The 14,910-nt window shown below is 32.9% G+C and overlaps 1 protein-coding gene across 7 annotated transcripts in view; it reads left to right on the forward strand.

Moving 5' to 3' along the window:
- Positions 1-14,910, forward strand: part of LOC105833462 (rho GDP-dissociation inhibitor 1) — a 70,801-nt gene that overhangs the window by 18,391 nt on the left and 37,500 nt on the right. For all 7 annotated transcript variants that reach the window (XM_036290429.1, XM_036290428.1, XM_028191187.2 and 4 more), the window contains one exon: positions 3,106-3,291. In XM_036290429.1, the coding sequence (XP_036146322.1) occupies positions 3,106-3,291 (186 nt within the window). The remainder of the gene's footprint in view (positions 1-3,105; positions 3,292-14,910) is intronic.

Raw genomic sequence — 14,910 nt, forward strand, 5'->3', positions numbered from 1 at the left:
ATGACAATAACTCGCGACACGACTACAGGACGAAAATACAACTGACTCGGCTGCGGATCGGGACGCACACGCAACGTAATTGTAATACGAAACGAACAGCACGGAGCGAATTCACGCGGGCGGGCGCGATCGGGCGAAGCAATGATACTCCAATAAATTCGTAACTCTAATCTAATGACTACAAGATCGTAATAAATTCGTGACTCTTTCGCGAGTCGCCCAATCGCGAAATCGGTGGCTTTACAATTCTAATACGATGCTCGTCTCATCAAGCCAGCTTCTTCGTCTTGGCCTCGTCCGGATCGGGAGGTTTTCGGCTCCTGCGTCCTCTTACACGATATCTCAGCTTGGGATCTGGATCGCACACACAATACAATACAACGTCCGCAGCTTGAGTGAGGGATCCTGGATTCTGCGGGGGCCGCTCGGCGATGCGCCCCACCTTGCCTCCGATAAGTCGGGCCCTTATTGGCCGCGGTTTTCCAAAATCGATTTTTGCGCAACGCGTAGCGTGCACGCCGTCGTTTGCTGATCGATCCAAGCGCGGTGGTCGATATTGTTGGGCCTCGTGCACGAGAATTTTTGGTGCTCTCTGCGGCAGATTCCTCTCTCCTTGCCGGGCGCATCCTCCGCCACCGGGACGTTATCTCCTTCTCGACGAGGGCGTTTACTGATTACAAACTGTCGCGATCTCTGCCGGAACTTATGCGGGATCGGATTTGAAGTTGCCCCGTCGGGACACTGGCCTCGCGCGCCTTCGCTGGATCCTGAAAGCGTGATTCGGCGGCAGTATCGGAATTCTTACGGGATGAAAATTGTAGGCAAGATCAGGGCGGTATTACCTGCGGACCCCCGCTAGAAAAGGGTTTTCTGCAAATCCCTCGTTGATCTTGCTTCGCGACTTTCGGGAAGGTCCTTCCGTCGAGACGAGACGCCAGAACTTACAAAATAAATCTCCAGGGCCACCGATCTCCGCCACGCTCGCGATGCAGCGCTCGCAAAAATCTTAACGATTAATAAACGGACAACACACGGGACGTCACACATACAAAAACACGAGGTCACGCTTTCGCATCCGTTCCCACGCAGGACCCGCGTGATGTTAACACGTAAGGGCCGATAAGGCTCTTGGGACGGACAGCAGCCTGCGGCTGTCACGTCACAAACGTTATCAATATTTAACAGATGCACAACTCTACGTCATACTTTATCTATTTAATCATCAACACCAATGTGAAATTAATTAATCAGTGAATAACAAGTTCAGATTTTACACTGGTGTTGATGAGATAGATGAGATGTGTGATATATAATTGTGGATGAGTTAAATGTTGCTGTAATATTAACTATTAATTAGCTTGAATAAAACTTTCAATGTTTTTAATAATACTAATTTTTATTTTTTGGTTTACTAGTGACGTATATAATTGCTGCTATCTTAGTAATAAAAGATAGTTTTTATCTTTACAGCGTTATCAATATTTAATAAATGCACGACTCTACTCTACCTCACACTTTATCTATTTAATCATCAACACCAATGTAAAATTAATTAATCAGTGCGTAACAAGTTCTGATTTTACACTAGTGTCGATGAGATAAGATGTTGTGTGATATAGAATTGTGATCAGTTAAATGTTGCTGTAATTGTCAATTAATATTAACTATTAATTAGCTTGAATAAATTTAAATAAATGTTTTTAACTTTGAATAAATGTTTTTAATAACACTAATTTTTATTCTTTGTTTTACTAGTGACATGTATAATTGCTAGTATCTTGTTGATGAAAGATGGTCTTTATTCTTACAACATTATCAATATTTAATACACAATTCTGTACTTCACACCTCATCTATTTAATCGTCAACACCAATGAAAAATTAAAAACAAAATTACCCTTTTAAAAAAGATAAAAAAAGCGCGTCAAATGTGTGGTTTTTCTTTAAGGAAACAAATTATAATATCCAAAATAATATTTTTGATTATATCAAATTCAATCTAAGTGATATATAATCTGTAAATACTACAAAATGCATGATATCCAAACAAAATTACCTTTTTAAAAAAGGTAAAAAAAGCGCGCCAAGTGTATGATTTTTCTTTAAGAAAAAAATTCTAAAATCCAAAATAATACTGTTGATCTTATCAAATTCAACCTAAATGATATATAATCTGTAAATACTACAAAATGCATGATATCCAAACAAAATTACCTTTTTAAAAAGGTAAAAAAAATGCGCCAAGTGTGTGATTTTTCTTTAAGAAAAAAAAATTACAAAATCCAAGATAATACTTTTGATCATATCAAATTTAATCTAACCTAAGTGACATATAAAAAATTCAAGAATACTTTTGCACTTAAGTGATATTTTTTATAACGAAAAAAATCTTTAAATGCGATTTGTTGTTAAAAAAATCTATGAGTTAGTAATAGCATTCGAAAGTGCAAACTTTCAGCTTTTCAACGCTTTTTTCTTCAGCGTTGTACTTTGATCGCTTCACAAATAACAAGTGATGAAAGTCAAAATGTTTATTTTTTTCTTAAAATCTCAATAACTTGGTCAAAAAATATCACACAGCAATGAACAACCAGTCAAAATAAAGAGAAAAGATCCCGCTACAAGATGCAAATAACAGAAATTTGCTATGATTTTTTTCACGCGAGATGCAACGCAGCAAAGTCACATCAAAAATTTTTATTTTAACAGGTCAAGTTTCATCAATGTGTCACGTTGATAAAAAAAAAAGATAACTGAAATCGCTAAAAAGCGTTTGAAAGTTTTAAGTTTTAAAACGTTTTTAGGTTTTGTTTCTGCCATGATTCTTTGCTGACTTCCAGCGGTTTGAAAATAGCCTACATTTTTTATTTGTAAAGTGTTCCCCATTTTTCTTAGTAGTGTATATATATGCATATATGGAGTGTTCCACGTCAATCGAAACACTTGTCTGTCCAAAATGTAACGCATGTGCACGGGTGTGTGTGCGTGCGTGCGTGTGTGTGTGCGTGTGCGTGCGTGCGTTCGTGCGTGCGTGCGTGCGCGCGCGCGCGCGCGCGTGTGTGTGTGTGTACACACATGTGTATTTTTCTTTTGGTTTGAATGTAGCGATGTCTGACCCTACGGGCGATCATGTAGATGCATTGGACGAAGAACCAGACATGGACTCCATTTACAAACCTCCACCAGAAATGTCTATCGAGCAAATTCTGGAGACAGATAAAGAAGATGAGAGTCTGCGGAAATATAAGGAGACACTTTTAGGTGAAGCAAAGTCTGGTGGTATTATAGTAGGTAAGCACTTATCTTTGTAAATGTAGAATATTAAAAATATTCAGTATTTATATATTGAAGATAGAGAGTAAATAAAGAGCCTACAATCAATTATTATAGGTTTTTTAATAGTAAAGGAAGGTTGTCAATACTAAATTCTTTTAAAGTGGCACTATTTTATTGGATTATCAAGGAAACTGAACATTGTACTATATTAATATTGATAAAAAACATTTATTTAGATTTGCTTAGATAACACTGCCCGACAGTATTTTTGTAACACGAATGCGAATAGTCATTTCCGACGTATTTTTACCTGCTGAATACGAATTCATTGTCAAAATTTGGCTATCACATTACAATTAAAAAAAAATGGTATCAAAAAAGCGAAAAATGACGATTTTGATGGTTTTCATGTTATAATACTGGTACTAAATTCTTTTAACAAATTTTGTTAATATTTTTCTAAAATATCAACTTTTAGCTTTAGAATCCACTTTGGTTTGTTTTATCATTTTATTTTTTAAATTGGAATGAAATCAGAATGGAATTAAACAAACAAAATATTTGAAACCAAACAAATAGAAAACAAAATAATGGAATCAAGCAAACAGAATTTTTTTCCATTTAATCTTTAACGTATGAGAAAATCTCTTCACTTTACTTTCATGTAAAAAACCAAAATTTACTAACCTTACAATTTCTAATGTAAAAAGCAAAATTGGTGTGATTTTTGCTAAATTCTTTTTTGTACTGCTTTTCACATGCGAGGCACTGCACGCTCTGGTTTATGCAGATTGACTGTCAAAGTACCGAATTGAATTATGGTATGGATCTGACCCAGAAAATCCATCTTGTTACTTCAGGAGTATAGTTTGAATTTTGTTTGGGATGATAAAGCATTCCACACTTTTGCCTTTTAGGGTTAATAAAATAAAAAATAATTTAGTTTTTATACCTACATTTATAAGTTTTTTTTCTATATAAAATTTGCTAAAAACTAATTCTTTAAAAGCAAGAATGAAAAGATCTTGTACAGATCTTATGAAAATTGGCCTCTGATTAAATTGGATCAAATTTTGGTAATAAATGGTAAAAGATAGTTCTTAACCTCCTGAACAAAAGTCTCAATGGTTACAACTCACAAAAACTTATAGATTTTTATGTATGTGCTTTTAAAGCGAAGTCTTTTGAGAAACAATCCGTAACTTACCAATTCTTTTATTTATTTGCTGTGTGTATGCGTGAATATGTATGATAAATATTATATTATATTTATATATATGTTATGAGTACATACAAGCACACGTAGTACATAAATAAATGAATTAGTAAGTTACAGAGTGTTGCTAAATAAATTTTGCTTTAAAGAAACGTATACAAAAATCTATAACTTTTTGTGAGTTGGGGCCATTGAGACTTTTGTTCAGGAGGTTAAGAATTATCTTTCATCAAAATGTAAGCCAATTTAACCAGAAGCTAATTTTTATAAGATCTGTACGGGGTCCTTTGCATGATTTTCTTTAGTAAATTACATAATTTAAACAAAATATTATTGAAAATATTGAAAATATTAGATAGTAAATATTTGTAATTTTCTACATAAAACTGTTTTGTTTGTAGTTATCTTTTTCGTATTTTTCTCATGCGGTATGAAACAAAATCAAGAGTAAATTGGTACATTTCTTTGTTACTAAGAACAAATCATGATGTATTAGATATTATTTTTATAACATAATTTTGTTTTAAATAAATTGTCTATTTCTTAAATACTTTAATTTTTTACTGATGCAGTAATATACTTGACTGCCCAGTAATCGATCGTGTTTTTAGTTACTACTACAACTCGCTTCAAAGATATAGAACTAATAATTGAATTGTAATAATAAATTATTATTAAGATTAAATAAGTATTTTTATGTATAATGCTATTTGTGGATAATATTTGTGGATAGTATTATCAACATTAGTTTGTAACGACCGTGTCTCCTTGCACGAACAAGCTCGTCGGGAACCAAGGCAGGAAAAGTCTTAGAAACAGCGAAAGTGTGCGTTCTACTAATAACTAAAGCAACGTCTATTTTACAAGATGTATTTACACAATTAGTTACAATATTTACAATAAGCTGTGTTCGCGGCGCGATATCGCTGCGGCGTCGCATATTTGGGTGTCAGCTGTGCGGTTGGACGAGCTGATGTGCTTGCTGGTGCTCGCGGGGTACGAGACGCGGTGGCGGCGGTGCCTCGAGGCGAGCGCGTGATCGCCTAAGCTTATCTCTCGGTGCGCGGCGCGAACCGTGACGCGTCATCCCGGCCTCGAGTTCCCGGAAAAGAAGTAGGTTTTTGGTGGATCGGCGATGGTATCCCGAGAAGGCTCGGGTGAGGCGGAGAACGCTCTACCCCGTTTTCTCTTTACCGGTCGTGTCAGGAGTGGAATGAGCTAGCGGCCAAGAATCCTTGGCGAAGGCGGAGAACACTCCACTCTCGGCTTGCTGGCTCGGAGTCTAGGAGATGTTCTTCGAACGTAGCCGAGCACTTGACTAAGGCGGAGCACGCTCTACCTTATGCTGCGTTCGGTCTTCTCGTGGTGTCTAGTGGATCGGAAAGCTTGGGCACCGGGTAAGCGAGAAGTGCCTGCTCCTCCGCTGAGATGGCCTTTTATATCGCTCTCGGTGGCGGTTCGTGGATCCTCGGAGGTCTTCGGGTCTTTCCGTCCTTCACATCTCGATGCGCGAGATGCTGGCGGCGGCACGAAATCGTCGAGACGATTGTTGTCTCGGCGGTCTGGTATAAGGTTTATCACGGGCTGATGCCCGTATCACGGTCTGGCGGTTGGTCGGCCGGACCAGCCGCGATCGTTGGTCGCCGGGCGGGCGTGGTTTGTTACAAGTTTAATATTAACAAATAAATATTTTAATAATTTAAATATATACTTTATCTCATAATCGAAACAAGAATATCATACATAACCTAGTATTTGCGTCGAAATTAAATAACTACATTTTTGTTTTTTAGAACCATACAAACTTTGATACTATCAATAATATAATTAGAGAAGAATCGTCAAAAATATTAAAACGTAAGCAGTCAGAAAATAGTTTATTAAATTTATTAAATCTTAAAGATATATATTATTATAAATTTTAATTCACAAAAAAATTATTAAATATAATTTTAATTTTATTTTTTATTTTTAGATATTTAAAAATAAATAAACGACTGAAATATAATTAAAATAAATGAAATAAACGATAATTTACAGATTAAAAACTTCCAATTAAATAAAAGCAAGTTACTTTTATATGATAATATTATTCAAAGTATTTTTTAAACTTTTTAAAATTTATTCTTTTCGATGTAGTTCTTTCAATTTAGAATTGATTTGGAAGAAAGAGTTTTTCCACTATATAAAAAAGCTTTATTATGGTCTGAAAATATATGCAAAAATCTTTGAGTATATATAGTATACATGGAGGAGGAATGCCAGCACTGAAAGTGTGTCCAAAATCTGTGCGAGAGAGAAAGATATAGCATGATACTTGCCCTCTCTGCGCATGCGTCAAATGTATTATGGTATTATTATGCGGCAAATGTATATCCACGACGTTATAAGTTACAATGGCCGGCTACGTTACGTAAAGCGCATATGCGTGCATTATTTATTGTAAATGTAACGTTTACTATGAAAAATGCGCATATACGCTTTGCGGAATTCAGCTAATGTTTATTTCAGCTGAAATGAGTAGCAGATGCCAAAGCATTATAAATGACATTATAGAGGGTGTCCCCAATTTAAGTGGCAAAATTTCAGGAGTGTGTAGAAGACCGAAAAACTAAAACAAAAAGTCCAGTATATATACTCAAAGGCAAAAATATGAAGAAGAAAACCAAGAAAAAAGACCAACTATGGCTACATTGAATGAATGGCAGGCGTATTCTTCTTCTAAAAAGTACATGTTATATCAATAATTGCAAATTTGAAGTAATTGTTACCTCTTTTCTGCGATGTTGGTTCTTTCGCTGCGCTTACTTTGTGTTGCGAGAGTTGTAATTTGATAGTTTAGTTAATACAAGCGCGGGGGAAGCGCCCGCTGCGTGCTAGTCCATAATAAAAAAGGCCGTGTAGACGCGGCGAGAAGTGCGCGTTTGATCGCGCCGTATTGTTGCCGCTTTTCCGTGATGCTGATTGGTTTTCTCGTTTGAGTTATTTCGTGTTGCGAGAGTTATAATTTGACAGTTTTGTCAATACAGGCGCAGTTCCTAAAAAATGCATGTAAGTCTAAAAAAATGCATGTAAAGTCAATTGCTCACATCTCTCGAAAATTGTTGTTTTTCCGCATCGTCAATTTTCTCAATATTTAACCTTTTTTTTTACGTATCCTGATGAGGTTTTTTACTTTTTCGAATGGCTAAATAAATGAGTTGAAAAAAATGCCAATTTACGTGAAATAATTCAGTTGTGGAAAAAGTCCTACAAATATATTTGAAATGTATATGAATTTTATGTTTTTTTGATCACTAGACGCCACAGACGCGCGCTTCGACGAACTTTACTTTTTGCTTTTTACTTTTTAAAAATAAATCACACCGATAATTGTATGGATATAATATCTATACAAATTTAACAGCTGTCAAAATTCAGTCGCAATGACAGCTACTTTTGCAACACGAAATTTAACAGCTGTCAAAATTCAGTCGCAATGACAGCTACTTTTGCAACACGAAGTAAGCGCAGCGAGAGAACCAATCGGCATCGCGGAAAAGCGACAACAATAAACTTCGAGAAATGCGAGCAATCGACTTTACATGCCTTTTTTTAGATGACTAGAACATGCACGCGCTTCGCGCGCGCCAACTGTTATTTTTTTATTTGTTATTACACCCTGCATAAAATTACTATTGCATATAACATATATACAACTCGTTTATTTCTTAAACATTTCGGCCTTTGAAAAAAGGTTACATAGCTTAATTACATAATAACATAGGACTCTTAATGACTATTTACGCTTTTCTTTGTCATTTCTCGTCTTTAATACATTTTTCATCCATTTTGTACCTATATCTACCTCTGATAACATTTTCCTAACAGAGAAATTTTGTCTTCGCAATTCTGTAAATTCTTCTAATATTGGTTCTAAAGTCTCTACTTTTAAATTGTATAGCCTACACTTTTTCCTTTTTCCAATATCTATTCCCTAATGCCTCGTTTCCGCACTTAAATCTCGCTATCATAGACTAACTCCCTACTCTTATTTTACCCCACTAAAATATACAAAAGCTTCTCATCTATTTTTATTTCTTTGTACACTCTATTATATTTTGCCCATATTATTTTTCATATCTTCCTTGTTTTTGTTCGTCTCTGTTTATCTTTCTAACCCTTCCAGTGAGAAATAACCATCAAATCGACATCAATTTGATTTGATCAATGCAATTTATATCAATTCTCCCTTAATTTGATATCAATTTGATGGGTTATTTTTCTAACTAAGTTATGTATATACATAAAGTTTTTTCATAGAATTCCTGATAAGTTTCAGAAATAGTTCCGTTGATTTATTTAAAAAAAATTGATATTTGAAAATATGAGGTGCTATTTTCCCCTGGCACCTCATTAATAAAAATTGAACGTTTTAACAGCAGTTATACTTGCACCCGTAATAGTTCTAGAGTTTTTGATAGATTTTAACAATAGTTCTGTATTCTACATTAAATATATTTAAACAATTTTTTAATTATACGGCTGGCACCGCACTAAAAAAGTAAACTACCATTTTATAGCGAGTTCCAGACGATTACATAGCATTTTTCAATAGTTCAGCAATAGTTCCAAAGCTTTTTGCAGGTTTCGTCGACAATTCCGGTCTTTAAGCATGTTTAAACAATTTTTTTATTAGACGGTTGGCACCGCACTACAAGAGTAAACTACTATTTTATAGCAAATTCCAGACGAGTACATAGCATTTTTCAATAGTTCTGCAATAGTTCTAAAGCTTTTTGTAGATTTTGTCGACAGTTCCGGTCTTTAAACATTTTTAAACAATTTTTTATTTGATCCTGTCTCGCACTATCAGATATGAATACTACGCTATGGTATTTAAACTTCAGCCAATTTTATGGTATCTGATAGGTATGTGTTAATAATGTAATTGACATTTTTTAAATTTTAGAGTTGGGTTAGTTAATCTAATTTTTAACTAAGTTAATGAAATTTAATTGATTATGAAATGAATTCTATTATGTTAAAAGTTACGTAAATAAATACTAATTCTATTAAATTTACGTTAAGATTAATTTGTTTCTAGTTTAAGTAAAAGTTAATTTTGAGAAACTTTTTTATATTAAATTAAAAAGTCATATGATTTGTTTAAGTTAAATTACCAACATAATTACAATATTATTTGTGAAATATATTTAATTTTAATATAATATTTTATTTGTAAATCAACTTACAATGTCGCTCTATTGTTAACCAGTAATTCATGACATGTATAAATACTTATCCTTAGAGGTTTAGAAAGAGGTTACTTATAAATACCATTGTTTGTCAAACGAACTGTCGATAAAACCTACAAAAAGCTTTGAAACTATTGCAGAAATATATTGGAGAATGCTGTGTGGTTGTCTGGAACTCGCTATAAAATTGTAGTTTACTCTTGTAGTGCGGTGCCAGCCGTCTAATAAACAAATCGCCTAAAAATGCTAAAAACCGGAACTGTCGACAAAACCTGCATAAAGATTTGGAACTATTGCAAAACTATTAAAAAATGCTATGTACTCGTCTGGAACTTGCTATAAAATGGTAGTTTACTCTTGTAGTGGAGTGCCAGCAGTCTAATAAAAAAAATTGTTTAAAAATACTTAAAGATCGAAAATGTCGACGAAACCTATAAAAAGCTTTGTCACTATTGCAGAACTATTGAAAAATGTTATGTACTCGTCTGGAACTCACTATAAAATGGTAGTTTACTCCTGTAGTGCGGTGCCAGCCGTCTAATAAACAAATTACCTAAAAATGCTTAAAGACCGGAACTGTCGACGAAACCTGCAAAAAGCTTTGGAACTATTGCAGAACTATTGAGAAATGCTATGTACTCGTCTGAAACTCGCTATAAAATTGTAGTTTACTTTTGTAGTGCGGTGCCAGCCGTCTAATAAAAAAATTTTTTTTAAATACTTAAAGACCGGAACTGTCGACGAAACCTGCAAAAAGCTTTGGAACTATTGCAGAACTATTGAGAAATGCTAAGTACTCGTCTGAAACTCGCTATAAAATGGTAGGTTACTCTTGTAGTGCGGTGCCAGCCGTCTAATAAAAAAATTTTTTTAAATGCTTAAAGACTGAAACTGTCGACGAAACCTACAAAAAACTTTAACACTATTGCAGAACTATTAAAATATGCTATGTACTCTTCTGGAATTCGCTATAAAATAGTAGTTTACTCTTGTAGTACGGTGCCAGCCGTCTAATAAAGAAATTGCTTAAAAATGCTTAAAGACCGGAACTGTCGACGAAACCTGCAAAAAGCTTTGGAACTATTGCAGAACTATTAAAATATGCTATGTACTCGTCTGGAACTCGCTATAAAATGGTAGTTTACTCTTGTAGTGCGGTGCCAGCCGTCTAATAAAGAAATTGCTTAAAAATGCTTAAAGACCGGAACTGTCGACGAAACCTGCAAAAAGCTTTGAAACTATTGCAGAACTATTGAAAAATGCTATGTACTTGTCTGGAACTCGCTATAAAATTGTAGTTTACTCTTGTAGTGCGGTGCCAGCCGTCTAATAAAAAAATTCTTTAAAAATGCTTAAAGACCGAAACTGTCGACGAAACCTACAAAAAACTTTGTCACTATTGCAGAACTATTAAAATATGTACTTGTCTGGAACTCGCTATAAAATTGTAATTTATTCTTGTAGTGCGGTGCCAGCCGTCTAATTAAAAAATTCTTAAAAATGCTCAAAGACCGGAACTGTCGACGAAACCTACAGAAAGCTTTGTCACTATTGCAGAACTATTAAAATATGTTATGTATTCGTCTGGATCTCGCTATAAAATGGTAATTTACTCTTGTAGTGCGGTGTTAGCCGTCTAATAAAAAAATTGTTTAAAAATGCTTAAAAACCGGAACTGTCGACGAAATCTGCAAAAAGCTTTGGACCTATTGCAGAACTATTAAAACATGCTATGTACTCTTCTGAAATTCGCTATAAAATGGTAGTTTACTCTTGTAGTGCGGTGCCAGCGGTCTACTAAAAAATTGTTTTAAAATACTTAAAGACCGGAAGTGTCGACAAAACCTGCAAAAAGCTTTGAAACTATTGCAGAACTATTAAAATATGTTATGTACTCGTCTGGCACTCGCTATAAAATGGTAGTTTACTCTTGTAGTGCGGTGCCAGCCGTCTAATAAAAAAATTGCTTAAAAATGCTTAAAGACCGGAACTGTCGACGAAATCTACAAAAGCTTTGACATTATTGCAGAACTTTTAGAAAATGTCATAAAGTTGACTGAAACTCGCCAAACAGTGGTACTTTACTCTTGTGGTGCAATGCCAACAGCCAAATTAAAAAACTGTTTAAATATATTTAATGTACAGAACTATTGCTAAAATCTATCAGGAACTTTAGAACTATTACGGGTGCAAGTAGAACTGCTGTTAAAATGTTCAATTTTCATTAATGAGGTGCCACTGAAAGTTAGCACCTCATTTTTTTAAATATTTTATGTATTCGTATGGAACTCGCTATAAAATGGTAATTTACTCTTGTAGTGCGGTGCCAGCCGTCTAATAAAAAAATTGCTTAAAAATGCTTAAAAACCTGATATGTCGACGAAACTTGCAAATAGCTTCGGAATTATTACAGAATTATTGAAAAATGCTATGTACTCGTCTGGAACTCGCTATAAAATGGTAGTTTACTCTTGTAGTGCGGTGCCAGCCGTCTAATAAAAAAATTGCTTAAAAATGCTTAAAAAACCTGATATGTCGACGAAACTTGCAAATAGCTTCGGAACTATTACAGAATTATTGAAAAATGCTATGTACTCGTCTGGAACTCGCTATAAAATGGTAGTTTACTCTTGTAGTGCGGTGCCAGCCGTCTAATAAAAAAATTGTTTAAAAATGCTTAAAGACCGGAACTGTCGACGAAACATATAAAAAGCTTTGAAACTATTGCGGAACTGTTAGAAAATGCCATAAAGTTAGTTGAAACTCGCCAAAAAGTGGTACCTTACTCTTGTAGTGCAATGCCAACAGCCAAATTAAAAAACTGTTTAAATATATTTAATGTACAGAACTATTGCTGAAATCTATCAGGAACTCTAGAACTATTACGGGTGCCAGTACTATATTGTTACTCTCCATCGCTGTTAGAAGGATAGAGAAGAGACGTTGAACCCCACGACAGTAACACATATTTATCAAGTAATTTTTAATTATCTTAATTATCTTTTTTGCCAATACATTAAATATAATTATAATTCTTTTTTTTATTTGTATTAATTAAAAAATTAATATATTGTTATTTAAAATGTATATTTTTAATTGCAGGTATGTTTAACTGAATACCATATCTAATTGTATATAATTGTATGTGGCGCCATATATAATGCTGTGTTAGTAGTGCATTTTGTATATAATTATATATAGCATTATATACAACTATATAGTCATATATAGCCATATATATTAATGTGGCTAATCTGGGTCCATATATAATCAGATATAGCACCATATCTAATTTTTATATAATTGTATGTGACGCCAGATATAATGCTATGTGAGCATCCTATATATAATTATATATAGCATTATATATGGCGCCATATACAATTAGATATGCAGACTTGCCCGCTAGTTAGAGCGCGGCGCCGTCGATAGGCGGCGTACTCTCTCAGGAGCAAAGTGCAGTCGATCGGCTACATAAAGATCACTCGTAGCGTGGTTAAGGCAAGCAAAAATTAGCTTCTTGTTCCTGTCTGATGTGGAAGAGGACTGCCACTATTTTTATGATTTACTCATTAGAAATATCTATATATGGTTATTTATATATAAATATTTATATATCTGTATATGGTTACATACAATCTGATTGTATATAATGTTAATTATATATAATCATATATGATTATATATAATTATATGTGGTTGTATATAATTATATATGGCTATGTGGTTATATATGTTTATATAGTTACATACAATCGTATACGATTGTATAATGCCATTTTTTTATATGATTGTATATAATGTCATTTGAAGATTTGAAGAAAATAATGTTATTGACTTTTACGAGAAAGAAATCTTGATATCTCAAAATTGAGTAGTACCAATTTATTGGATTGGTTGCAATTGAAAAACTCACATTAATATTATCTCATGAAAAAATAATTTAGATATAATTATATATAATTATTTTTTCTCGGAAAGATGCATATATAGACTCAGTTGTTCTTATTCTTTCATATATTAAAACTATATATGACTTTATAGGATTATATATATATATCTATATATGATTACTCAACTTCAATAGGTACAATCAGATATGACCCTGATATTATTATATATAAGCATATAAAGCATTTGCATTTCTTCAGATATAAGCCGGCAGAACAATGGAGTCCATATATAAAAATATATATAAATATTATAAATTATATATAAATTATATATAGTGCCCATAATAATTTATATATAATTATCTATGCTGGTATATATAAATCATATATAATTACATATAATTATATATCACGTCATATATAATTATATCTAAATTATGTTTCCTGAAATATATTAATGTGAGTTTTCAATTGCAACCAATCCAATTAAATCGGTACACTCAATTTTGAGATATCAAGATTTCTTTCTCGTAAATTCAGTAGTTACATTATACATAATAATTTGTTTAGTAAAATGAAATTGTATGTAGGCACATTGTAAAGCCTCTTGAATGGCAAACTGATTTACATGTGTGTATATTACATATGAATCTGATCTGAAGAAAATAATGTTATTGAACTTTTACGAGAAAGAAATCTTGATATCTCAAAATTGAATGTACCGATTTAATTTGATTGATTGCAATTAAAAACTCACATTAATATTATCTTATGAAGAAATAATTTAGATATAATTATATATGACGTATTTAAATATATTTGATTGATTTTATTGATCTTTCGACTGATTTGTGAATGTATATGTACGTAACGTTTTTTTTTTACTTTTATAAGGTTTTGATAGAATTTATCTTCTTTTTGTAAAAATCAAGTGATAGTGTTTCTTACATAATTTATTTAAATTGATTTATTTATTATACATTATTCATTTTTAATTATAAACATATGTAGATGTACATAACATTATTAATATTTATATTGAATATACATGTATACGGCAATCATATTTGTTAATGCACATATGTATAAATTCTAATAACAATATTAGTAAAAACACAATATAAACACACAAATACATTAATATAAATAAAATTATATATGTATACAATATACAGGGTGACAGCTAACTGGCAGCCAATCTGTAATAGATAGATATATATAGATATACTAATAGATAGATGTATAGATATACTAATATAGAAATAAACATAATATATATATATAATAT

The sequence above is a fragment of the Monomorium pharaonis genome, chromosome 8, assembly GCF_013373865.1.
Source record: "Monomorium pharaonis isolate MP-MQ-018 chromosome 8, ASM1337386v2, whole genome shotgun sequence".
Taxonomy (NCBI): Eukaryota; Metazoa; Arthropoda; class Insecta; order Hymenoptera; family Formicidae; genus Monomorium; species Monomorium pharaonis.